Raw genomic sequence first — 27,902 nt, 5'->3', positions numbered from 1 at the left:
GTGGTGGTGAGGTGTTTTTATTACGTGTTTTATGGCTGTGAGGTGTTTTTATTTCGTGTTTTATGGCTGTGAGGTGTTTTTATTATGTGTTTTATGGCTGTGAGGTGTTTTTAATTTCGTGGTGGTGAGGTGTTTTTATTACGTGTTTTATGGCTGTGAGGTGTTTTTATTACATGTTTTATGGCTGTGAGGTGTTTTTAATTTTGTGGTGGTGTGTTTTTATTACGTGTTTTTATGGCTGTGAGGTGTGTGTAATTTCGTGGTGGTGAGGTGTTTTTAATTTCGTGGGGAGCAAATAAAAGTCACAATTGGGTTATAAGGGTGTCGAAGGCAATATCGCACAGTACACTTGAAGCCATGACTGGGAGAAATTACATATGAGGCCCCAATATACCAGTGATAAACGATCCATATACAGTCCACATATGATCTGATGGCAAGAAAAATCAGACTGGTAATGGGATACATCATTCATGTGTGAAGACTCATTTAAGAACCTTTATTTGCTAAAGGTCATTGCGGCCTAGCTGGAAGCCTGGCAAGTCGAGCCAGCTCCGGTCCGTTTGTCTGTGGTGGGTGTACGCTATAAGCATAGAATGCCTTAAGGACGTCGGGTTTCTTCCAAATTTCTTTCAGTTTGGTGTTAAACAGCGACTTTTTAAAAAGATAATCTTGTGTTGAAAAGAATTGACTGAATAGTTTGTGATTATAATAATTTTTATTGATAATTCCTGGGAGGTGTGCCCTACGAAACGCCACAATTATCTATGTATACACCTTAACACGGAGCTTGTCCAATGCAGAAAACCACCTTGGGGAGGGGAGCAGGCAAATTAAGTTGCTTCAACCTCCCTTGTGTGAACCTTAGTAAGTTTGGTTGAGATTTGATAAGTAATGATCAAATGTATCGTGGTCAGACAGAGACGAAATTGGGTATTTTTTATGAAATGTAGCCAAATTAAATGCAGATGCAGCTGAGGCAACAACACAAGCAGTCCATTTGCGGAACAACTTATTTACCGCCTTCCGCAATGAATCCTTCTTTTGCCAAGCTCATTGCCTGTTTGAAGAGTAATGTAGTTCATTGGTCATTTGCAGACATCTACGTACTTGGATAGCGAAGCCACCATATCTGACAAACGGGCAAAATTGGACAACTCACCCCCCTCTCCCACCACTCTCGCCACAACACCTCACCACAATTGGGTGTTGCTGTTAAGCTACTGTTAAGGACAAGACAGTCTGATTGGATGATCACCTGCAATTGACCACATAAGCTAAGGGTGGTCACACTTTTTGAGCTATTATTGAGGTGAAGTCAAAAGGGTGACAGTCTGTTGATAGACGATTGAAGCCAGAAAAAAAAACAAATAAAGTTGTACATAGTTCGCACTGCGAAGCAGTCCATTCCCGGAACGGCTTATTTTACCACCTTCTGCAATGAATCCTTCTTTTGCCAAGCTCATTGTCTGTGGCATTCAGGACTCTCTTCATTTCCTGTCTTTCTGACTTCCTCAACTTGCGCTGTCATCAGGTTACTATGTCACCCTCTCCTCTCCTTTCTATTCCCAATCGAAGCTGGAGTGGCTCAATGCAATGTGTTGGGCTTGGTCTTGTTCCACATTGCATAAACAATCTCTCTTGCTCTGGAAAATCCTCTTCATTTTTACAGGTGTCTACATGTCATACAGTACCCCATGTCACTGATAGGCAGACTGCAACTGCATCACTCACTGCTTATCTGAAATTAATTGGGTGCTGGTCTGATAAATCTAACATGTCATTCAACCCCAGCAAATCTCAGTCTCACTGTTGCTCCAGAAGGATTGTCATACCATGTCTATGGGGATCCACTGGAAGACGTTCAATCTCTTGAACTCTGAGGGGTCACCTCAGTAATGAGCTCTTCTGGGCTGACCATATAACAAAGCGGGCCTCCAAAACAAGCATCAGACTCTGCATCCTCTGGCATTCCAAGTTATTACTTGAAAAATCAAAACATTCACAACATAAGAAGACCGTTGTCTGTATCTCAATGCAGTATTACTCTCCTCTTTGGGCTGGCGCTGCCGCATCACACCAGTCTGTCTTGGATTCTATGGAATCTGAAGCTCTCAACACAATTGCCGTCTCCCGTGATTAGGCTGGAGCACAAGACCTGTTGCTATCACATCACAGTGAGGTCAGTGACCTCTCCTCCAGTCTATCTCTCTCTGTCAGCCCTCTGACCCTCCCTAGCTCATCTCCTCCAGTCTAGCTCCTCCCTAGCTCATCTCCTCCAGTCAAGCTCTCTCTCTCTCTGTCAGCTCTCTGATCCACCCCATCTCCTCTCCAGTCAAGCTCCCTGAGCTCCCTCTCCACCCTTTGACGCTCCCAAGCAAATGTATACTTCCAGTAATCTCCTGATTTAACTAAAAAAATCAAGGACTCTGCTTACCAGCACTCCTGTACTGATCCTCTTTTCCTATGCTTATGAACCCCTCTTCGGAGAATGCTTAATCACTCGCACATATTCCTCTAGGGTTGCAAGCAAGTGGTGCACCACAATCTTGCGTCATCCCCCATTCTTACCTAAATTTTCTATTACCCCCATTGACTCTACCTAACACTTGTTACCTAACTCTTACTTGCTTGTTACCGTGCCACCCCTACCCCTCTGTCCTCATTCCCTATTGCCCCATTGTCAGTTTGTTGCTTTCTTTCACTACGCTCTTCCAGGAGCCTAGATTTTGTAAACAACTACAGTACAATACTCATTAAAGTATCTTTTCACTCGTTTTTCATGGGACTTGCTTTCAATCACACAGAATTAAAGGGATGTGTTTATATTGGTGATCAAATTATAGCGCTCTGTGCACGTTGATCGACTGTGGTGTTGATCGAACCTGGGATATCTCATTTGTCTGTGTAGCCAGTTCTGAGGCTGTATGTATGTAATGTACAGTGTAGGATAATACAGTCCCCGTCCGCACCATCCTCGTCTGCAAAATATACAGCTGCAATGAACAAAATTGCCTCGGCGCTTGTAAAAATTAAAATAAAAACAAAACGATTGTTAACCATGCGTGCTGAGTGTTTTTGCTCTACAAAACTTAATGACGTTGCATCATAGCAGTTGAAAGGTTCAAAGCGATATTTCTTTATTTTGAGAAACGCAAGCAAGCTAGGTTTTGAAGTAGCCATGCGTATAGATATTATGGGTGTAAAAGTCATACATAAATGATCATTTGTCAGTCCTCTGAAGTGCTGGTTTGAGGTATAAGTAGCCAAACGTCTCTCGGGATACCCTGAAGTTGTGGATCCACTCGGAGCCTGTGAAAGTTTGGTCCACTCGATCCCACCAGTCGATTGATGTGATGTTCCTATGCATGGACGGTTCGTTTGATGTTCGGAAGAAAACTTGCATGAAAACCTGTGCCCACTGTAAAAGCAATAAGCGCATTATTTGGTATCGCATTACGCTCTTCGAGGCACAAAGAACAAGAAATGATATGATGATCTCTGAAGGATCAGACGAGACTTTATACACAAGAAAAGAAGTTAAAGCTGAACAATCATAAACAAAAGGCCACAACTAAACTCCCTCTGATTCCTATCTATTTAGTGTATTAGGTTTGTCACACCTAGAAAGGAAACATTGTTTATTAATACGTTTACCTCAAGATACCTTTTTGGCATTTCTTCGACTATATTGTATATAATTTGTTGAACTTGTTGACCGCCACTCGCGACTCATTGTAGTCAACTGGATTGGCAGAGCTGTTGTATGTAGATGCGCTTTTGCGACCAACGACAAAATTGAACGGAAGAAAAACGGTGGAACCAAACCGGGCCTTATTTTAAGTCTTCGCATGGGAAATCATTGCTGCTGAAACTGTACACACTCTGCTCTTTCCGCCCTAAGCGGTACTGCTTTTGTGGTAGCCATTTGTTCCGGATGCATTTCCTGCACTTTCAGCATTTTATCTCTTTGTTTAACTAACTCGATTAAAGCCGTCCTCCACACCTAGCAGTATAGCATCACTTTGTTCACGGTAGCGGGGTGAGGGATCTGTGGTAAACCAAAGATGGTTTCCTTGCAACTGTGGTGTTGATCGAACCTGGGATGAGCCATGTGCCAAGGAGGAACTAATGTGTGGCAAAGGCTTTGGTAGACCAAAACGCACAACCCAGGCCTGAACATGTTTGTCCCGAGCCCTTTGTGTCTGTTCTTCGACCCCAGCACTGCTGGAACAGGCCATACGCTGGGTGCCTCCACATAGTATGTGGTTGCAACAGATCGAGCTTGAAGGTGAGATTTTTCTGACCTCTGTAATGGCCGGGGCACTGCACATTTGGTGTGCAGACAGTGTCGTTGTGTGGCTTTGAGGCAGGTATCCTGCCACTAACGCTTTGAGTAAGCCCAATTTGTCATCCTTTCCTTCCCTCGACCCTGACCTAATCAACTTGGTGAGGTCCTTATTCTATGCATCGCATCAGCTTCAGTTAATCGTGTTTAGTTTTCAGTCAACCCACATGTTCCATCTGCGCATACACATCAAGGCCTTTTAAGAACAATACAAGTAAACTTCTTTACTGGATTTTAATAGTTTCCCCGAGTACCTCCATTTTGGATGGGAATATTCTGTGAAGTCTGCCATATCCAGCTTGATGCCAAGTGCAGGTGCTGAGGATAAGGACTAAGTGGTAAGGCTAGAATATAAGGTTAATTGCTTTTATTGTACCAAGTTATTCATTTAAAAAATTCATTTTATATCATTGGCATTGTGGAAAGAGTCTCTTTCCTGGACAATAAGTTAATTGGCCATCTTGATCGCTCTGCTGCACAGTGCACAGCAGAGCAATATTAAGGTGGGCGTGGTAATTAAGGTGTGGTTTATTTTTGCTGTAATTGCTGACACTGCCTGTGTAAGTGCTGACGCCCTGCCTGTGTTGTGCTGATGCTGTAATTGGGGTGTAGTTTCTTTCTCTCTCTTTTTCTGTAATGTAGCTTTGTTGTGCTGCCTCCTTTAACAGTGTGGTTTGACTTGTGTGCGTGTGCGTGTTTGCAACACCCCTCGATTACTCGCTTTCCATTCACGTGGAAATATGTATGTCGAAGGAGCAGGATATACTGATGGCTCATTTGTTGTAATTGTTTGTAAAATTGTACAGCCTTTTTGTATTCGTCAGGCTTCTTATGTAATATGCAACACAAGGCTGCAAGGTAGCATTATTGGCTGAGAGTGCGGCTGTGCCGATGATGCACATGGTGATGATGCACATGATGATGATGATGATGATGCTGCTGCTGCTGCTGCAATGCCCTCTGTAGGTTATTAGGGCAGAAATTTGTAATTTGGCCATGGTGCCAGCGATAGCTCGCCTACTCTTCGCGAAGGACACTGGGATCTTCAATGTCCACCAACTATTACTGGCAGACAGGACGCCCAGTTTGACGTCCATCCAAGGGACGGCACACACATTGGTGAATAACCCTGCCTAAGAAACACTGGGATGACAGTTTATAGTTGGGTCAAGATTCGAACACAGGCTACACAGCTGAGAGGAGAGTATGCGTATCTCCAGGCCATCCCGCCAGCTCATTCTGCATTGCAGCACCAGAGTTGAAAGTTGGTGTCTGGGGGGCTGAGGATGTGGGGTGGGTGTAAAGTGGTATGTAATTAAACCATCTGCAACTGTGGTTGTTCATATTGTTACCAAGATGAATGAAAATGTAAGGAAGCATAATGTATTCATCAACAAATCGTGCTCAGTGCAAGTCCTTTGTTTCCATTATTTTGCGGTGATGAAAACTGAGGAGAAGGCAGGAATTGTCACTTTGAAGCAAAGATATTGCAGAATGAACGGTTATCGCAGGACTTCTCCATATTTTACGCAAAATGTTGTTGTATAAGATCAAGGCTCATGGAAAAATGAAGTCACAGATGGTAATGTGTTCACTGTTTAAAAATCACTAAGTACAGTATGTATTATAATAATGACAAAAATCCGTGATGTAGTTTATAAATTGCAGTTTTTCGGATTAATTCATTCCCTTCAGTTGAACAACCCTAAAAACTTCATAAAAACCACCCCTCCCCCACCCCCTGCCTCTCCCCCCCATTTTTTCCAGCTTTTCCTTCCTGAGAGTTTGCTTCCACATCCTCCCCTACCCCTGATTCCTACTTGCAATTCTGCTGATCCTTTCGTTCTGTTGCCGTCCTAATCCATTCTGTGTTCGCGCTCTTCCGCGAACCTCGGCTTTGCTTACAAAAAAGCTGCACAAAAGGTTTCAGCAGTTTCTCGGATTTAAGGTTTTTTGTGTTACACCATTTGAGGATGGTATACATTGTAGTGTAATCGAGATAATTGTAATAGGGTCTAGTCTTCAAATGAGCATGCAAAAATTGTGGCTTTTCTCCTGCCCAGAGCCATAGAAAACCAGAGTTCGGCGAACTTAACAATTGGCGCCATGTTGCTACTCAACTGTTCTTGTACGGGTAGCGTTAATTACGTGCTATTGGAATCCAACTTTGAGACCTTTAAGATCCCTTAGACCTTTTTACAGACCTTTTTTTACCCTTATTGAAGGGTAAAAAGTAATATTTTACCCTATATATTTTACCCTTATTGACCCCCAGAGCTTTAACTTTAAACCCTTATTGAAGGGCTCCTTTAGACCCCTCAATATCATCAATGTCGTTAGACACTTTACACCATTTAACTCTCATGTCACTTAAGATACCTTAGACCCACAAGACACCATTAGACCCTCAAGACCCTTTGCTATGAGCCGAGCTTTTTAATAACTTAGGATGATCTCTTTGAATGCACCAGGCATGCCAAGTCACAGACAAGGTTTGTTATATCTCAGCTTTTCTTTATCGACACAAAACATCCCCCAAGCACATCACCTTTCATGACCTTTCATGGTTTTCTACAGTAGTAATATTGCTTTAATGCATATAATGTATGATCAACTCATGATTCTGTGTGGTTCCATATATGCAATGTTACATGACATGTACATGTTGACGCATACAGATTATTTTATTATTTGGACCACAACTTGTATTACATTCATAACAGAACAGATTGTCCATTTTAAGATCATATTATCATAGCATAGGATGTCACGTGGTACAACTCCTGATTCTACTTGGCGTGTAATCAATCATTTCAGCGCAAAATTAGTGTACTGCTTGGATGGGAAGAGAAGTCAAAACAAATAAGAAGTAAATACTTTAAATGGTAACTGATCTGCCCTTAGAGGAGAAGGGAAATCTGTAAATGGGAATCCCTTTCGCTCATGGCGGATCAATTACCATTTATTTCCTTCTTATTTGGCCTAATTCTATACTTAGCTCGTTTTAACAGCAACACAATGATTCTCACCACGGCAAACAGAAACGAGTCGTCGTTGGCTCTCAATTCCACACGACAAATTTTCCTTTTTTTTTTTTTTTTTGGTATACAAGATCGAGGCTCGTGTAAGAGCTAACATTAATCACACAAAAAAACGAACAGACAAAACATACAGTAAAGGGAGCATTAGACAAGATGGGGAGGTAGAGGGAAGCAAACAAGTACAACAGCAGAGAACAGGGACATCGGGAGATCTGTGGGAGGGAGAGGGCTTGGGGGGAGCGGGCATGGGAAGGGGGAGGGGCAGTGGGAGAGGTACACAACACATGGACACTGCTAGGACTTCCAGGAAAGAAGTTGATATTTCAAAAAAGTGGATCTGGGTGAATTAATTGGGGTAGAAAAGATCAAGGCTTTGGATGGGGGAAGATAAGAGATGGTGGTGAACAGCTGTTTTAAAGACCTGGAGGGAGGAGTGGGATTGAAGAGAGTGAGGGAGTTTGTTCCAGAGGTGGGAGTAAAGAGGAATGAAAGAGTGAAGGTGAGCAGAGAGTCTTGATGTTGGCAATTTCACCAGAAGAGGGTTGCTGGCAGATCTTGTGCGAATTGTAGGAATATTTGGGGGACAGAGCACTGAGAGAGCTGGGGGAGCAAGGCCGGAGAGGAGTCAGTCGAAGACAGAAAGACCACCTACCTGCCTGCGGTGAGTTAGTGAAAGGCCCTCACAATCGGCTTCATCGCGGGAGATTCCAATGATTCTGAATGCTTTGGTTTCAACCGCGTGTAGCCGAACTAGGTGTAAGGCAGGAGCACCAGCCCAGAGGGGAGAACAGTATTCCATTGAGCTGTGGATGAAAGCCTTGTATGTGGTGAGGAGCTCAGGTGTGCCAAGGAAGGACTTCGCACGACGGAGGATGCCCAGTCGGCGACTGGCTTTGGAGGCCAGATTTGAAATGTGGTTTTCCCAGGAAAGATCATGGCAGATAGTGAGACCCAAAAGCTTGAGTGACAGAACTTCTTGGAGAGGATTGTTGAGAAAGTAGATGGGAGGGTTGTCCCGTCGGTCTTTTCGGAGAGACATAGTAAGAGTGTGAGATTTGTCAGGATTGAAAGACATGTTCCACTTGTTTGCCCAGTCTGTGATTTTGTCCAGGTCTGCAGAGAGTGAAGAGGCTGCAGACTGCCGATCTGAGGGATGAGGAATGGAGCGGCAGAGAGTCGAGTCATCAGCAAAGAGATAGAGAGGATTTTCCAGACCATCGGAGAGATCATTGATGAAGACCAGAAAAAGCACAGGGCCCAGAACACTGCCTTTGAGAACTCCAGCATGAACCGGAAGGGGAGATGAGAGAAATCCATTCAGGGCCACACGTTGTCTACGACCAGAGAGGAAGTCCGCAAACCATGTGTGGAGATTTCCATGGATACCATAGGAGGAGAGTTTGGTGAGCAGAGCGGGGTGCCAGACCATATCGAAGGCACGTGATATGTCGAGGGAGACAGCTCTGATTTCCTGTTGGCATTGAGGACCTCCATCCATTGTTGAGACAGCAGAAGCAGCATGTCCAGAGTAGAGTGACCTGGTCTGAAACCAAATTGATGATCAGAGATCAAGCCATTGGAGAAGAGGAAGGATTTGATATCCGAAGCAATGATGGATTCCATGACTTTGCTGATAATTGGGAGCAGGCTGAATGGTCTGTAGTTACAAGGATCTATTTTTGCACCTTTTTGTGTGGAGCAGTAATGTTGGCTGATGTCCCAGGAGATGGCAGATGACCTTGAGCAAAAGAGAGGGTGAAAAGAACAGAGAGAGGGTGTGAAAGAGCAGCAGAGCAGAATTTTAGGACCCGTGGGCTGATGCCGTCTGGTCCAGTTGCAGAATCAGAGTCGAGGTTTGACAAAAACTTCTCTACCTTGTCAGCAGAGAAGGATACAGAGTCCAGGAGCAGCTGGGTAAGGTGGGAACAGAGAGAGATGGGTTTGGGACCCAAGATTTTGAGGCAAACACAGAGTTGAGGCATTCGGCTTTGTCACATGTGGTGTCATCTGGGTAGCCATTTGAGGTAAGGGAGGGGATGGAGTGGGAACAAACACCAGAAACAGATTTGACCAGACGCCACCAGGATTGTGGAGGAAGGAGTCAGGTTTGAGAGTTCAATCTTGAGAGTAGAGAGATAGTGCTTCTTGGCTCTCCTGAGGGTCGACACACACTTGTTCCGAGCTTGGTGGAAGAAATTGAGATTGCCTTTACCATATTTTCCTCCTTTCTGGATCACCAGGATAAAGATACATCTTCCTTCCTCTGTCTGATCGATTGGATCTGCCCCATACGGAACAGCACGGCCTCTTTTACACCCCAAAACTGACTTCAGAATTAAATATTAAAATGATGTGACGAGATGTAATAAGCTTGGAGTCCACGCAGATGCACATAAATATCGCAATGAATAACAACAATGCACCTTGCGGTCATGTGAACATGTAATCTCCAATCACCATCGCTTTCGCTCCAACCTAGTTCGCCAAACTCTGGCTTTCAATGGCTCTGCTCTTGCCCCCTCCTCTCACCCCTGCACCCCTCCCTCTCCCCTAGGCCCTCCCCCCTTTTACACACTTTTATTTAACTTCATCTGAACTTTGTTTGTTTGTCCCGCTTCAAATCTTTGAGCCGTTCGTTTTCTGGGTTGCATGTGTCTTAGAGAGCTGAAATTTGGCCACGGTACTCTTTTCCGGTACATTTACATGTATCAAAATTTAATTTTAAAAATAAATAAATAAAAAAAAAATGAAAAGGTTTAAAGCTTTTTAAAAAAGTGTGTAGCCCTAAAACATGTTTTTTCGTTTACTTGTTATACTTCCCTTTATCAGCCATTTATTACCTGCTTCCTTTACTTTTCTCAATTCCTGTGTGTGTATGTGTTATTACACAGATGAGCCATATCGTAATGTCAACCCAATCAATGTAAAGCCGTGCCTTTAAGTCGACATTTTCAAGACTTCAGTGTAAAATATGCTGTATGAAAAACTGCCTCGATGTATGATAATAATGGGTTGTTTTTGTTATTTTAAGTTTATTGTTCATGTAAAACTTTGTGATGCAGATAAGGTGATATCACACCTGAAGCATTGAATGTTGAAAGTTACGAAACTTCCCTTTCCTTAGATTGGAACAAGATTGGGACAGGCGGGCAATCATCAAGGAAATGGGAAACACTCAAGGAGGAAATGTGCAGCGAACAGAGTAAGTATATTACAGAGAGGTGTGAATCCAGAAGCAGGAAGAGATCAGGGTGGTTGAGCAGGGAGATAAGGAGTACTCTGATAAGCAGAAGGCATTTATTAGGCATGCAACAATAGGACTGGAGTCTGGCTCAAATCAGTATAGGAGTAAACAGAGACTAGTTGTTAAGACGATAAGTAATCAAATGGGTGTATTTAAAGGGTTCGGTGTAGGATGACTAGATTGATTCTGGAGTTAGCCTGACTAAGCTCGGGGGAGAGGTTGGCCTTTCAGCAAAATGAACAATGACCACAGTCTATCAGCCATTTATTGGCCACGTCATGGGCCACATGTGGGCCACATGTCATGGGCCACATTTATCATGCCATTTATTGGCCATGGGCCACAGTCTTTAGCTCCTGTTAAAGCACTGAATCAGCAGAAGAGAAGACAGAAGTTGCAAAAGATGTAAACTAATCGCTTGAAGACGATTTACATTCAAGGCCTGAAAATCGCCCATAGACGTAGTATTTCTTCTGGGCCTAGCAGCGCAAGCTAGTCGAACAGTTTAACAGTTCTTGCATGTCTTCCTCCTTTTGAAGGCACCTATTACCAATTTAAGGCATTACTTCATCTAATCATATCTATCCTCGGGATATGCACAATCGCCACTGAACTGTCTTGCATGGGTTCAAATCTAGGCCCAACTATAAAAATGAACTGCCGTCCTAGTGTTTCAAATGCAGGGTGATTGATGGACGCATCCTTGGTGTACGCCGTCCATCAGAACGACATTAAGCCGGACGACCCTGGTCCTTGGTAGATGCTAAAGATCCCATGCGTCTTTTGCGAAGAAGAGGTGATTTATCGCCGGCCCCCTGTCCAATTTCCAAATCCCTGCCGAATGCATCCACGGCCTCGTCTCAGTAAAATGATCTCCTTCCTTGAAACTTCTCTCTCCTTCCTTGATACAAATCCAAGGCCGATATGCATTCACTAATACCTTCATATTCACCATCTGAAAGAAGAACTCGAAGGTAATATGAAAATAAAGGGATCGTCATACCAAAGTATGGTGTGTATACAGTCGGTGAAACACGCGACAATAGAGCTTTTCTTCCCTCCCCGCTCCAACACCAAGGAACCTTGAATGCCCACTCGATGCCATTCCCCATCTTTGGTTGACCTTCGGCATCATTCTTTCTTTCCTTTTTTTCCCCCTGATTGTTCCTTTACATTTGGAAAGTCGATTTATTTGGTGCTTATACAGTGCTGTACTTGCGTTTCCCCGAGTATGATGGAAATCCAGGAATGGGTCGAATTGTCGCTGAACGACAAGACTTTTGAAACGGTAGGTCATGGCGTGTGATTGTATCCAACCTTTGTCGCCTCTTGTCGTTTGCAGGTTCCGACCTATTTGAGGTTCCTGAAAACTGGTAGTGTGAAGCATCGATTGAGTGGTGGACCTTCAAAGCAATTTGTTTTTGTTTTGTTTCTCTTGTTGTATGTTTATTGGTTTTATTTTTTGCTTTTTTTTGTGCGCGCCCGATTTCTGCGCACGATGCGGAAAGTTAATTAGCAGCTCTAGGATTCAGATGGCCAGGATTTGATTCCCATTTTAAAAAAAAGTGATAATGTGAGAGAATATCAGGGATTTAAAGACAAATTACAATGGTATTAAGACATGATAGTACTGTACTACTTCAAACGGTGCTCTTTCCATATTCTGGATTAAAGAAAAAGTTTAACGTGTACGTGTGCGTGTGCGTGTGCGTGCACACACGTACATACTGCTATGTTTTATCCCGGTTTGAATACCCTACTTTTCCCCCTCCTTGCCTTTTCTCATCTTGCAAAGGTGTTCAACTCAGCAGCAAAATAGTTTACTTCAAACTCATTATATTCATCTACCTTCTGTACTTGTACACGTTAGCTCTGCTATTCATATATCCTTTCAAAGGTTAGACATCATTATCTGTACAGCTAGCTTTGTTTTGCCAATGACTTTTATCCATCCTTCTGTTCATGTTGAAACGATGCTTTCAAACAAACTTTTATGCCTATGGATCCACTTTTTTGTAAGAATAAAAAAATACATCGTTGACTTCTTCTTTTTTTTTTTGTCTCGAAACTTTTTTTAGCTGAGTTTCTGTCCCAACGTCCTTGTATTTATATGTACTGCATTGCAACCATCCTGTGGCTTATTTGCACCCCCGATAACATAATCCAAGGTGTGATCTTTGCTCAAGTCAAATGGAACGCAACGTAATCCTTATTCTGCAACATTGATCTTTATATCTTATTCTGCGAGTGCAGATAAATGGCAAAGCACGACTGAATTTCATACAAACCCAGTATGCAGTCTCCCGACTTGCTAATCTCAATTTCAAACAATCCCGCTCCATTTCCCCACGTCCCTTCCATGGTACAGGAGATATTTACCGAGTAATACGCATGGATGTTCTAAGCTGTAAATACGTCATATTTGACTGAAAGACAGTTTGTGGTTTCAGGAATGGGATCTTGCACCGCGTCACTTTATTATTGGGGAATATTTGCACCCTAAGATACAAACCCACGAGACTCCCGCAACAAAATTGGCAGCGTCTTTCTATTTTATTCTGCCCTGTGAATGTTATCGCTGTCATCGCCATTTAGCTTTGTGCTGCAAAAATGAGGAATTACTTTCCGGTGCATTTTAAAAATTCATTATCAAATTTGTAGAGAATAATTTACTCATCCCGGTGTGTACCCCGGTTTAGAATAGGTACACCGTATCCCTGCGCATCGTAAGAGGCGACTAAGGGTTGGCGTCAGGAAGGGCATCCGGCCATAAAAACATTGCCTCAAACAGGGAACCATGATTGTCATGGGGCCCGCAAGGCTAACCCCCGCTCTAGCGAGGAAAATGGCCTTAAAACGATCATTCATTCATTCATTCAATTCACTCACATACTTTTTCGGCACAAAAATAGAGTACATTGCAATCACGATTTGGTTGTTTACCCAAATTAAATTGGTTCTCTCCCATTGCCAGTGAGATGTAGGTTGAGGGCAAGGATGAGAAACATGGTGGACAAGAGGTGGAGCTATGCCTGTAAATTGTTAATTTGAATATTAATCGACTTGAGATTGGAAAAATATTACTTTTGTTATGGCTGAGTGGCTAAGGACTCTTATGCGTAACTCTGTGGATTTGTGTTTCAAATCTTGGTCACACCATGTTTAAATTATGACTTTGTAATGGGCATATCTTGTTAAAATTGTATTTAATTATTAATAAAAGTGGACCCCTTTCCTTTTATGTCTGACCTGTTCTCATTCCCTTTATTTACTTTTATTTATCCAACCCACAACCTCCTGAGCTCCCGACCCAACTGGGCTGGAGGCCAAGCCTGTCCCGCCCTACAGTCTCGCTGTCTACTTGTATTAAAGAGTTAACTAATGAGCAAGGTAAGTTTTGAAGTCTCGGACCCACCACCGAAAGAACATCAGTGGGATGTGAACCGACGCCTTTTGTGTGAGAAAGTCTTTAACGGCAAATTAAAAATAAAAAAAATTAACAATCAAATACCTTTGAATATCTGTGTGTGTGTGTGGGTGTGTAAGTTGTTGTTGGCTGCTATCACCACACACGGGTATCCATAACTCCAAAGCCATGAAACCCAGCAGCCCGAAACTTTGCATGCATACGAAGGGAACTCCAAGGAAGTGTATGAGTGAAAACTGGGTATTTGGGTAAATGTAAACACCCCTTTTGAAGATAATTAACTGTGTTCATCATGAAAAAAACAAAAAAAGGCTTAACCTTGGTCAGCCCACTTTCACCTCGCATGGGTCTTAAGCCGCCATTTGTTTCGGCCTGCTCAAAAATGCCTTACCTTGGAATCACGATGTACTCTCATAGAGTAATTAAAGTACATAATTGAAATCTGTCTTCGGATTTGAGGATCATAACTCATGGACTAAAGTGTTGAAATCTGAAAATTTTAAGAAATTAGCAATTGTTATAACTGACATACAGGGTGCTTCAAAAAGATTGATACAACTTTGACTTCCTGCTATTTCTTTGTTTTTTGACTGATACTATTTTCCTTTTCAGGGTTTGGTGGTGTTATCGTGGTATTTGTTCCCTGCGATTTCTAGCTCTGTAGCTCAACTATGCCATTGACAGTGGTGCAGAAGACAAAAGTGGTGGCTCTGTCGTACGAGACTAAATCATATGTAGACACCCGCCGGAGGTTCTGCCGGGAATACGACCTCAGAACACGTGATGGACCCACAAATTGTGCCATTCAACGTATTGTGAAACATTTTGAGCACAAGGATAAAGTGCACAACCAGAGCAAGGGCAACAGTGGCAGGCCAGCATCAGTAACCAAGAGCCAAGCCAACATCGACGTCATGCGGGATTCTGCAGTGGACAGTCACAAGAAGTCCCAGCGCCGGCGTTCCCAGGAGCTGGGCATCAAACCAACATCAGTCTGGCGTATCCTCACTAAGGAACTGAAGTTTTTCCCAGACATCATCTCTATTAGGCATAAACTGAGTCAAGATGACCTGAGAAGGAGACTTGATATGTGCAATTGGCTCAGTGACAGGATGGAGCGGTACCCAAACTCAATCAACCTGATGTGGTTCAGTGATGAAGCCCATTTTCACTTGAACGGTGCCATCAACAACCACAACAACATTTTCTGGTGGGCAGAACCACCTGACCTACAGGAAAGTTGGACAGAACTTTGGAGTCAAGATAAATGCCTGTCTGAACCGCAGAGGGGCACACATCGAGAACGTCAATTAGAGACGCATTCGTTTATTTTGTGATTTATTTTCACATTGATTAATTTTGATTCAATTGATTTTGTGATCACACAATTAGAGATTTATTTTGCGTAAATGCCAATTTCAGACCTTGAGCTCTCACTAATTCTAGCAGTAACTTACTGCAATAGCAATCAGTGGTAGAAAATATCATGTGATAAGGTTTAAAGAAATGTTTGGTTCACGTTCCTGAGGTTTCTGTTTCTTTGTAAATAAGCGTTTAAAGTTGTATTTAAAAAAATATATATTTTTGATCAGAGATCAAGCCCTTGGAGAAGAGGAAGGATTTGATATCCGAAGCAATGATGGATTCCATGCCTTTGCTGAAAATTGGGAGCAGACTGGCGAGATCACGGCGAGGTCACGTCTTTTCGAAGCTGCTCCATGCGCTCACGCTTTCGAAGCTAAGTGATATTTCTCAATTGTGTTTTTGTCGAGACTGTATCTATTTTTCGGTGTATGTACCTACAGCGTATCTTTTGGAAAATTTTCGGTGCTAATTTTTCGTTCATGTATACACAATCGTCGGTTAATGGTATCGAGTATTCTGCGGCCTAGTACTCGTAGGCTTAGACTACCGTACCGTCTCAGACCTTGTGGTTTGTTTTTCTCTCAGCGATTCGTCGAATGCGCTGAAATTATTTTCGTTCACTGTTTCGTACCAGTCGTTCACCCCGTACCTCCTTGTTTAATATCTGTACTCACAAAAAAAAAAAAAAAAAAAACCCCAAAAAAATATTTCCTTCCCAGGTCTTATTCGTTTATTTGTTGTTCTTTTTGTTCGTTCGTTCTTCGTTCGCGATCACGCGGTTAGAAATGTATAATCTCTCCCCTGAACAACTATTTTCTCTCATATATTATAACACCCTTTTCTTCTTTTCCTACAAAAGGATGCTTTCGTCTTGCTCACCAAATCTATTCATTCCAAAAAATATATATAATACCATCTCTTACAGTTCCTCCTTTCTACATTCCATAAACTATCCAGAACTCCATCCCTCCTCCAGTGTCCTCAAACGTATTTTTGACTCGAAGGTCTCAAACTCATTTTGCCAAAAATGTTCGTTTCCCATGAATCGTACACTTTTCAAAATCCAATCTCACCCCTCCCCTCCAAATCCTCCCCATCACCCATCCCTTTCAAATCTCCCCCCTTGCCCCTTCCCTCCCCTCCCTCCTAAACTCCCCCCACACCCCTCCCCTCCGAGACTCTCCCTCGCTCCTCCCCTCCTAGACTCCCCTCTCACCCCTCCTCCTCAAAGCATCCTCCCTACTTCTTCCTCCTTCCAACTTTCACCTTCATCTCCCCAAACCTCCTGCCTTGCTCTTCTTCCCCCTCCTCAAATAACACCTCACTGTGCCTCACCCAATCTCCATCAAACCTTTTGTCTGCCCCATTCTTCCCTTTCTCCAAGCTATTCTGAAATCTCTGACACACCTTCAACAGCTCTCCCTACCTCTTCCTCCTCTTCCACATCTTACCCTACCCCTCCCCCCCCCTGTTCTGGACCCGATGCTCCCCCTTCCTCTTCATTGACGGTATGGACCTCAAACATCCGGGGCCTTCGCTCAAACTTGACTGACCTCTCCATACAGGTTGCTTCTGACAAACCAGATGTGATCTGCTTAACAGAAACTTTCCTCCTTCATGATGTCTCTGATGCCTTGGTATCTCTCCCAGGTTACTCCCTCCTCCGGTATGATAGACCTGAGCCTCGTCCTGGAGGTGGGGTTGCTATCTTTATAAAAAACTCTCTTCCTCACTCGCCCTCCACTGCCCTCTCTCCACCTCACCCCCAGGAATACCTTTGGCTACGGCTTCCCCTTCGCTCCCACCTTTTGTTCATATGTGTGTTGTACCGTCCACCAATCAGCGATGACTCCATCTACATCTCACTGTCTGATAATATGGACCAACTTCTATCTACCCATCCCAACTCTCTCTTCCTCATATGTGGTGATTTCAATTGTCACCATGCCAGTTGGCTGGGTGTGGGTACCTCTCTCACCAGCCATGGCTCTTCAGCAAAGGACTTCTGCGACTCACTGGGACTGACACAATCTGTCAATTTCCCGACCCGGATCTCAGTCAACGGAGCATCTTCTCTTCTGGATTTGGTTATGACAAACTTCCCTGAAAATGTCTGCTGCTCTTCTTCTGCTCCAATCGGCTCATCTGATCATGTGCTTGTCAAAGTGGACATCTCTCTGACCATTCTCAGAGAGCCTCCTCAGCGTCGACGAGTCTGGCATTTCACTCAGGCCAACTGGCACGGTCTTCAAGCAGCCATCAATCATCTGGACTGGTCTCCCATCTCTACCGCCTCTGACATCAACTCATCCTGGGAATTCTTTCAAAGTAAATTGCTCTCTCTCATGCACAGATTTATACCATCTCGTCTTCAGTTGTCATACCCTTCCTCCCGTCCATGGTACACGGAATCTTGTGGTGAGGCTGTTGCCCTGAAACAACTTGCTTTCGTCTCCTGGAAAGCAAATCCAACGGAAGGAAATCTCATTTCCTTTCACAAAGCCCGAAACAAGTGTGTGTCCACCCTCAGAAGAGCCAGGAAACAATATCTCACCATTGTCAAGACCGAACTCTCTTATCTGTCTCCCTCTTCCAAATCCTGGTGGCATCTGGTCAAATCTGTTTCTGGTGTTTGTTCCCCCTCCATCCCCTCCCTCACCTCAAACGGCTTAACGGCTGACTCCGCACGTGAAAAAGCTGAATGCCTCAACTCTGTGTTTGCCTCTAAATCTTGTGTCCCAAACCCATCCCTCTCTGTACCCACCATACCCAGTCGTACCCAGCTGCTCCTGGACTCTGTGTCCTTTCCTCCTGACAAGGTGGAAAAGTTTCTGTCAACCCTCGACTCTGATTCTGCAACTGGTCCTGACGGCATCAGCCCACGGGTCCTAAAATCATGTTCTTCTGCTCTTTCACTCCCTCTTTCTGTTCTCTTCACCCTCTCTTTTGCTCAAGGTCATCTGCCATCTGCTTGGAAATCAGCCAACATCACCGCTTTGCACAAAAAAGGTGCAAAAACAGATCCCAGCAACTACAGACCAATCAGCCTTCTCCCAATTATCAGCAAAGTCATGGAATCCATCATTGCTTCAGATATTAAATCTTTCCTCTTCTCCAATGGCTTGATCTCTGATCATCAATTTGGTTTCATCTCTGATCATCAATTTGGTTTCAGACCTGGTCACTCTACTCTGGACATGCTGCTTCTGCTTTCTCAACAATGGATGGAGGTCCTCAACGCCAAACAGGAAATTAGAGCTGTCTCCCTTGACATTTCACGTGCCTTCGATACGGTCTGGCACCCTGCTCTGCTCTCCAAACACTCCTCCTTTGGTATCCATGGAAATCTCCACGCATGGCTGGCGGACTTCCTCTCTGGTCGTAGTCAACGTGTGGCCCTGAATGGGTTTCTCTCATCTCCTCTTCTTGTTCAGGCTGGAGTTCCCCAAGGTAGTGTTCTGGGCCCTGTGCTTTTTCTGGTCTTCATCAATGATCTCTCTGACTCTCTTGAAAATCCTCTCTATCTCTTTACTGACGACTCTACTCTCTGTCGCTCCATTCCTCATCCCTCAGATCGGCAGTCTGCAACCTCCTCACTCTCTGCAGACCTGGACAAAATCACAGACTGGTCAAACAAGTGGAACATGTCTTTCAATCCTGACAAATCTCACACTCTTACAATGTCTCTCCGAAAGGACCGACTGGACAACCCTCCCATCTACTTTCTCAACAATCCTCTCCAAGAAGTTCTGTCGCTCAAGCTTTTGGGTCTCACTATCTGCCATGATCTTTCTTGGGAAAACCACATTTCCAAGCTGGCCTCCAAAGCCAGTCGCCGACTGGGCATCCTCCGTCGTGCGAAGTCCTTCCTTGGCACACCTGAGCTCCTCACCACATACAAGGCTTTCATCCGCAGCTCAATGGAATACTGTTCCCCCCTCTGGGCTGGTGCTCCTGCCTCACACCTTGCTCGGCTTCACGCTGTTGAGGCCAAAGCTTTCAGAATCATTGGAATCTCCTGCGATGTAGTCAACGCCGAGGGCCTTTCACTCACTCACCTTCTTTCTGTCTTCTACCGACTCCTCTCCGGCCTTGCTCCCCCAGCTCTCTCTGTGCTCTGTCCCCCCAATATTCCTTCAGGTCGCACAAGATCTGCCTGCAACCCTCTTATGGTTAAACTGCCAAAGTCTAGGCTCTCTGCTCACCTTCACTCTTTCATTCCCCTTTTCTCCCGCCTCTGGAACAAACTCCCCCACTCCCTTCAATCCCACTCCTCCCTCCAGGTCTTTAAAACAGCTGTTCACCACCATCTCTTATCTTCCCCCATCGAAAACCTTGATCTTTTCTACCCCCGGTAATTCACCCCAGAGTCCTTGCAGTGTTCATATGTTTTAATCCTCTCCCACCTCCCCCCAAGTCCTCCCGATGTCCCTGCTCTCAAATGTTGTGTTTGTGTCCTACCCCTTCTTCCCCCTCTCTTTTGTGTCCTCCCCCCTCTCTCCCCATCTTGTCTGCCGCTCCCCTTGTTTTTTGTTTCGTGTGTCGGTTTGTCTTTTTGTGTGATTAATGTTTGCTCTTTCACGAGCCTCGATCTTGTATACAAAAAAAAAAGAAAAAGAAAAAAAGACTGATTGGTCTGTAGTTGCAAGGATCTGTTTTTGCACCTTTTTTGTGTAAAGCGGTGATGTTTGCTGATTTCCTAGCTGATGGCAGATGACATTGAGCAAAAGAGAGGGTGAAGAGAACAGAGAGAGGGAGTGAAAGAGCGGAAGAACAGGATTTTAGGACCCGTGGGCAGATGCCGTCAGGTCCAGTTGCAGAATCAGAGTCGAGGGTTGACAGAAACCTATCCTCGTCAGGAGAGAAGGACACAAAGTCCAGGAGCAGCTGGGTACGGTGGGTACAGAGAGGGACGGGTTTGGGACACAAGATTTTGAGGCAAACACAGAGTTGAGCCATTCAGCTTTGTCACATGCGGAGTCAGCTGTGTAGCCGTTTGAGATAAGGGAAGGGATGGAGGGGAAACAAACACCAGAAACAGATTTGACCAGATGCCACCATGATTTGGAAGTTTTCAGATTTGAGAGTGGAGAGATATTGTTTCCTGGCTCTCCTGAGGGTGGATACACACTTGTTCCGGGCATTGTGAAACGAAATGAGATTGCCTACCAACCGCTTCCTCTCTACCTCTTCTCTCACCCACCCCTTCCTCGCTACCTCTTCTCTCACCCACCCCTTCCTCGCAACCTCTTCTCTCACCAACCGCTTCCTCTCTACCTCTTCTCTCACCCACCCCTTCCTCGCTACCTCCTCTCTCACCCACCCCTTCCTCGCTACCCCCTCTCTCACCCACCCCACCCTCTCTTCCCCACTCTTAGTATTTCCATCAGCGAAGCGACAGGTGCTATTTGATTGTGCTTAATATTCTTCGTGATGTCCTTCTCATACTCTTTTGGCTTGTCGAGATATTTTTATTACCTTGTCTCTTTCGACTTACTCCTTCATTGATGTAAATCTACCTCGTCACCCCTTCCTCGCTACCTCTTATCTCACCCACCCCTTCCTCGCAACCTTCCAGGAGGCAAAGGCAAGTTGTTTCAGGGCAACTGCCTCACCACAAGATTCAGTGTACCATGGACGGGAGGAAGGGTAAGACAACTGAAGACGAGATGGGATAAATCTGTGCATGAGAGAGAGAGCAGTTCACTTTGGAAGAATTCCCAGGATGAGTTGATGTCAGAGGCAGTCGAGATGGGAGACCAGTCCAGATGATTGATGGCTGCTTGAAGACCGTGCCAGTTGGCCTGAGTGAAATGCCAGACTCGTCGTCGCTGAGCAGGCTCCCTGAGAATGGCCAGAGAGATGTCCACTGTAACAAGCACATGATCAGAAGAACCGATTGGAGCAGAAGAAGAGCAGCAAACATTTGCAGGAAAAATCAGACATTTGACATTTGCAGTGTCACTCTTTTTGAAACACCCTGTAGTTACTTTTAGCAAGGTGCACCCCCTTCTCCATATTTACACAAGAAAATGTGGAATTACCAAAGCATTAAGCTTATCTTTTTCTCCTGTTTGGACAAATATGTTGAGTGAAGAAAAGATTAAGGAATGTGCTGTAAGTGTAACTTCATTGAGTGTAATGAAAATGATTAATAAGTGGGATCGCCGCAAATGCTCCTACGACCGTGCATGGGTTCTCCATGGACAAATCATCCAGAGTTAGGAAGGCAAAATAAATTAAATCAAAGATCGAATTAAAAGAATGATTAACATAATGGGAGGATTGGAATGAGGAAAGCAATGGGACAAGTGCACTATGAGTTCGAGAGAATTGGGAAATATTGTAATAATATATTGTTGTGGATATGAGGATTGTGTTTTTATTATTGTGTTTTTTTATTGTATAGTAAATTGTTGTAAAATATCGCCCTCCTCACTCCAGTGTTGTATAAAGGTCAAAGGGCGTTCCCGTAGTTAATTCCATAAAGCATACATGTTAGCCAATCATAGATTTTCCCCCTTGTTGATAGTTATATCTTTATTATGTGTATTAGGGTAAGGCCTTGTCTTCCATTAAAATGACACTCCATTGCACCAAGTGAAATAAGATAGATTCCCTTCATTCCCCATTCCCACTCCCAAAACTTCCATTGCCAAGCCTCAATTGCCAGCTACATCCCCTCCAAGCCTCCATTGCCAACTGCACTGGGCAGTTTGCCAGGTTTGCTACAGCTGTGGGTTGTTGATTTCGCCCCAAAGCCACCATTAAGCATGTGCTCAGCTCGGGGAAGAAGGGCGTGCCCACCCATCGTCATCAAGGGCGGAGCCAGAGGGCCGTGCCGACCAATCAGGGCCGAGGCGAGCTGACCGATGGGCGCGTCCTGAAGGCCGGCGGCTTGATCGCCTGAGGCGCTATAAAAGCGCGCGCGCAAGAAGCGAAAGTGTGGTTGGACCAGACGAGTCCTGGAGAAAGCAGCAACAGCGGCAGCTTCAGCAGCAGCAGCAGCCACAGCAGCAACACAGCAGCTTGGGGCCTTGACGGCAGTTTTGAGCGGGGCCACGAAGGAACGGCGGCTGCCAAACGCGCCGATCGTGCTGCAGTATCCGTGGGCCTTCCTCTCCCTCCAGCCATCCACCTCCTGCCAGTCCTATCATCATTCCCCGCGTGAGTCTGTCCTTGTTTGTTCTGTCCCTGGGTTAATTAAGATTGTAGGTAAGCTAGCGTTGCACTGTGTCTCTAATATCTTCTGTAAATTATTTTCTTATCTTTCCTTCTTCCTTGGTTACTTTTGAGCGTGTAAATAGTAAGAATAAATTTAGTAGTATTTCCAACCTTTTTGTCTTCTGTCTTCTTCTCCTTCACATCCGTGTCGCTTTAGTCTTTTCCCCATTGAATATCTGTGGCGCGATTTTGGCCAACGTTCGGGAATCGGGTTAGTCGGGGTAACTGTTCGGCCGCGGTGCCATCCACTCGGCAAACCAAAATCCTTATCCGCGGTCTGTAACAATTGGTAGTCAGGAGTTGGGATTCGAACCTGGGACTAAATTTATTTAGCCCAAATTTTGGAACACCAATTGTTCTATTGGCCGTAACAATTGGTGTCGGGAGCGGGATCGGACCCGAAGCGCGCTTAACGCGCTCAAAATTACAAGCTGCTGAAATTTGTTTTAAAGAAAAACCCGAATTTTGAAATCGCGCCATGGCTAGTCAAGGCGATCGGATGCCGGTGGGGGAACTAGAGGAGGGGTTAGGGGTAACCCAGGATCAGAGGGAAGAAATGGAGGAGGGCAATGAGGAGGTGGTTGAGGAGGTTTCAGGCGCGCAAGATTGCGCTCTCGCGCACGAGGTTACGGGCGCGCAAAATGGCGCCTCGCACATGGCTACGGCGGCCGCGCCCGCCGCACAAGTGGGAGGGATTGATGTGCGGGACCTCGTGGCGCAGATTAGTGCAGCCATACTAATGGCGAATATGGGGCTAGAAGCCAAAATGGGAGAAATGGGGGGCAAAATGGGGGCAATGAGGGACGAAGCGAGGGCTGATAGTGAGCGATTGGGAAACCAAATTGAAGCAATAACGAACGAAATGAGGGCCGATAATGAGGGACTGGCGAGGGACAGAGTCACATATGAAGTAAGGGAAGCGGAGAGGGGCAGAGACCGCAGGTCGGGCGAGCAGGTCCCAGGCGTGCACGAGGAGGTAACGCGGGTCGAGAAGCGCTGGTTGAGCGAGGCGGAGAAAAGCGCGGGTAAAATGACGGGGGTAGAAATCGCGACACGGGGTTTGGGGCAGCCGGCGACCGCTGAGGTAGAGGGGATTTTATTAAAGCCAGCGGTCGTCGAGGTGAACAAAGAAATTATGGGTATAGTTGAAATTGGAGAGACCGGGGACTTAAAAGAGCAACAATCAGAGGAAGGAATGGAAATTGCTCAAAGTCTAAATGCACATCCTGATGCCGTACTTGCTAATCCTTATAAAGATTTGCAGGTTTTGGTGCAGGGAGGAAGAAGAACCCCGAAGGTGAGACGGGCTGCATGTGGTGCCGGGAGATTTTGTAAGAGGGGGTTTGGCGCGAAGAGAATTGTCGCGCGATTGGGATCGATATGGCACCCGGGCATTGGTGAAGGGTCCCGTGTGAGTAAAAATGGCACGCGTGTGGAAAAAAAGTGTGCGTCGGCGAGTGAGCGTGTTATAAAGTGTGGGAGTGAAACCGAGTGCGAGTGAGAATGCACGTCGGGATGTACGGAGTGTGACACGAGGAGTGAGTTGGTGGTGGAGCGGGTGCGAGGATGCACGTATGGGATGAACGGCGAGGGTGTGCGAGAAAGCACACCTGAGTTGGTGGTAGCGCGAGTGCGAGGGAGCACATCGGAGCGCGGTAGTGGGTGGATGCAAGAGTGCACGCCCATGGTGAGTTACGGAGGACGTAATGGAGGAGAGGTGTGCGAACGGCGAGTGTGCCCGAGAGGTGTGGTGTGTAACCGGGAGTGCGTTGGTGGAATGGACGGAGTTTGGGGGATGCACTTGAGGCGTTGGAACGCCGGGCTTTGTGAGTGTGAAACGGGTCGCGTGGTGTCAGCATGCAAGTAAAGCATCGACGTTGACCGGGTTAGCAGTTAGGGCGACGGATAGCCGATGCGAGCACTTGGGGCGCGGTGTGCTTTGTTGGATGCCAGGCCCGGCGAGGATCGATGCTGCGTCGCTTCTCTTCGAAGCGTCGTTGCCGATTCGGGCTTGGCCCCGCCCTGCACGGTCGAGTCCGGGCCTTGTCGGGCGAGGCGACTGGTCCGGTTCAAGGGCGAGTGGGAAGAAGCGGAACGGTGCCCCCTCGCGGGGGCGGGGTTCCGATCGGGCGAGCCTCGGTCATCGGGCCCGGGACCGCAAGGTGCCGCGCTGAGATGGTGCGTGGAATCTCGGCCCGACCAAACCACCTCCCTTGAACCGAAAGCCGGACGGATTCAACCTGCAGGCGACCAAACCACCCGAATTCATTGCTCGGCTTTGCGAAGCCGAGTTTAATGATGTCATGACGCACCGAGGCTAGGATATAGCGGACTGTGATGATGGTGATACTGATAGTGTTTTTGGATTCGAAATTTTGGGATAGAAAATTTTTGATTGGTTGGAATTTGGATGAGCCAAATTGATAGAAGATGCCCGATGTGATGGGATGGCAACTCTGCCATCTCTCACAATGGGGGCAAAGGAGCACTAGTTTATGGGGTTTATGGCAGTGAAAACTAGCCCGGGAGGGTTTGGATAATGTGTAGGGACCTAGAGATTGACAATAGGTAACGGTAAGGTTAGGTAGCTACATTGGACAGGTAGCTGGGGACATAGAGAGGGTAGTTTGGATGATAAAGACGTGGTATGTGCTTAGTTTAAAGGGAAGACGGGGAGCACTAAGTTAGCAGGGCACCAGGTAGATTAGATGATGCCGTGTGTATGGTGAACAGGTGTGATTGCACAGGTGTGCAACTGAACAGGTGTATGGAGCAGTGTTTGAGTGAGTGATGGTGATGAGTATTGTGCTGACCAAATGGTCCAGGAAGGAAGGAGGGTGCAGGTGGCACCAGGTAAGATTGCACAGGTGTGCAACAACAGGTGTATGGAGAATGGTTGTGTGAAATACATGGAGTGTGGAATATATGGAGTATTGGAATGGATGGTCGTGGAGTGAGTATGGTGGAAACTATGGAGTGGAGTGGATGGTGCGAAGGTGTGAATGGGGGAAGGATGGACCCCCATCACGAATACCCGGGGCGGGTAGTGTAAGTGTTAGGTAGAGGGTATAGGTAAATTGTGGTTGGATATTGGCATCTGTGGTGCGGATGAGAGAATGGTATTTGGATGGGTGCATTAGTGTTGTGGAAATGGCTGGGCGTGTAGCCTGTTAGTGTGTGTAGTTGGTTTGGGCACTCCACCACTGTGAGGATGTCGGCCAGGTGAGGCCGCAGGTGGGCTCTGGGAGCCGGTAGAGTTGTTGTGGATGGGGCCCGAGGATCCGGAGGACGGACCCGGGTAGCCCAGTGCCAGAGGGCACCGAGGGGTGACAGAGGGCACCGAGGGGAGGGGTGACAGAGCCAGGAGGGGCCTTCCCCAATTAGATAGGGTAGGGTGAGGAGCTAGGTAAGCTCGGGTGGCAACTGCAGTGGTGGAGGTGTGCAGGTGGGTAGGCCTGCTGGAAGAGCTACACGCCCCAGTCCTGAAATTGTGGAAGGGCACAGGGAGTTGCATCGGGGGAGTGAGACCCCAAATTGATAAGCACCGCAGTTTGGTCAATGGGAATTGGTTTTTAGAACCCATAGTGTAAGTTGGCCAATGGATTGGCAGGGAAAGACCCCGGGTAGTGTAAAGTGTATTAAAGTCATTTAGAAAATAGTTAGGTTTGAAGTCTCCTCGCACCATCTGCATCCACTCACCTGAGGTGACGATGTTACTCCACACCATGCCAGGTTGTTTTCTTATTTTTGATGCAAATGTTTGGAATGTGAGACGCATCATGACGTGGGTGTGACATTGTGCTTGTTGTTCCATCTCTTCCTCCTTATGAGGATTGATGATGAATTGGGTGATGGCAAATTTTGGATTGAGGGATTGTGGAGACGAATTTGTATAGGGGAAATATGGGGAAGACGTGACATTAGCGACGAATTTGTAATGTGTAGATTGTTGTAAATATAGGTGACAGGGGGGGTGTAGGTGACAGGGGGGGGTGACATTAGCGACGAATTTGTAATGTGTAGATTGTTGTAAATATAGGTGACAGGGGGGGTGTAGGTGACAGGCAAGGGTAGAGTAGGTGACAGGGGGGGTGACGTACGGTAGGGACGAGCTTTCTCACTTCGCTCTCCGTACGCACTTCGCCTTGCATTGCCTTGATTGATGTGTACCCTTGTGACCTTACCCCTCGCTCATCTGTCTTTCCCCCCTTTGTCTCCCACATGAGGACCTGTGCGCCACTGGGCGCCGAGGGGAGCGTGCGTGAGTCCGCCATTATGCGCCCGGAACTCCCAGAACCAGCTGTCTGCATCGATGCACCACATTATGGACCACATGTCTGTGGCTGAGGACCACTTATGGACCCCATGGGTTGGGGCATGGCCCCTCTGCTGGAACCGGCCCTGAAGGCTTTCATGGGTGCTTTCATGGTGCGTCAATGCAGAGCAGACTGTTCCCCCCCCCCCCCCCCCCCCCCCCAGAAAGAACAATCACAGGTCCTGGGTTGCGTTTTGTAAATAAAGTAGCGTCAATTGTAAATAATGCTCCCCACCGTCAATGTATAGTTTGAAGACCATTCCGCAATTCGGTTAGCTGTGGGCGTGAGTCTGTTAGGCAGGGTGCAATGGAGCAGCGGGACATATTTATTTATGTTTTAAAACTGTCGCACTCAGGGTCAGGTTAAAAGTAGAGGGAACTACACCTACGTGTCACACTAAGTTAAAGTTATAGGCCCGGGACATGCCTAAGAGGAGGAGGGTGCAGTGTTGTGGATATGAGGATTGTGTTTTTGTTATTGTGTTTTTTTATTGTATAGTAAATTGTTGTAAAATATCGCCCTCCTCACTCCAGTGTTGTATAAAGTTCAAAGGGCGTTTCCGTAGTTAATTCCATAAAGCATACACGTTAGCCAATCATAGATTTTCCCCCTTGTTGATAGTTATATCTTTATTATGTGTATTAGGGTAAGGCCTTGTCTTCCATTAAAATGACACTCCATTGCACCAAGTGAAATAAGATAGATTCCCTTCATTCCCCATTCCCACTCCCAAAACTTCCATTGCCAAGCCTCAATTGCCAGCTACATCCCCTCCAAGCCTCCATTGCCAACTGCACTGGGCAGTTTGCCAGGTTTGCTACAGCTGTGGGTTGTTGATTTCGCCCCAAAGCCGCCATTAAGCATGTGCTCAGCTCGGGGAAGAAGGGCGTGCCCGCCCATCGTCATCAAGGGCGGAGCCAGAGGGCCATGCCGACCA

At 46.0% G+C, this 27,902-nt stretch overlaps 1 protein-coding gene across 1 annotated transcript in view; it reads left to right on the top strand.

Annotated features, from left to right (window-relative positions):
• Positions 1-12,674, top strand: part of LOC137423420 (poly(A)-specific ribonuclease PARN-like) — a gene marked incomplete in the record, with an annotated part of 200,382 nt that extends 187,708 nt beyond the window's left edge. The window contains 2 exon segments of the mRNA XM_078774234.1: positions 10,514-10,591; positions 11,976-12,674. Coding sequence (XP_078630360.1) covers positions 10,514-10,591; positions 11,976-12,010 — 113 coding nt within the window.
• Between the last annotated feature and the right edge of the window lie 15,228 nt (positions 12,675-27,902).

Source organism: Myxine glutinosa, chromosome 3 (assembly GCF_964187855.1).
Source record: "Myxine glutinosa chromosome 3, kmMyxGlut1.1, whole genome shotgun sequence".
Classification (NCBI taxonomy): Eukaryota; Metazoa; Chordata; class Myxini; order Myxiniformes; family Myxinidae; genus Myxine; species Myxine glutinosa.
The sequence above is the reverse complement of the archived record's forward strand: the minus strand, read 5'-3'. Positions and strand labels throughout refer to the sequence as shown.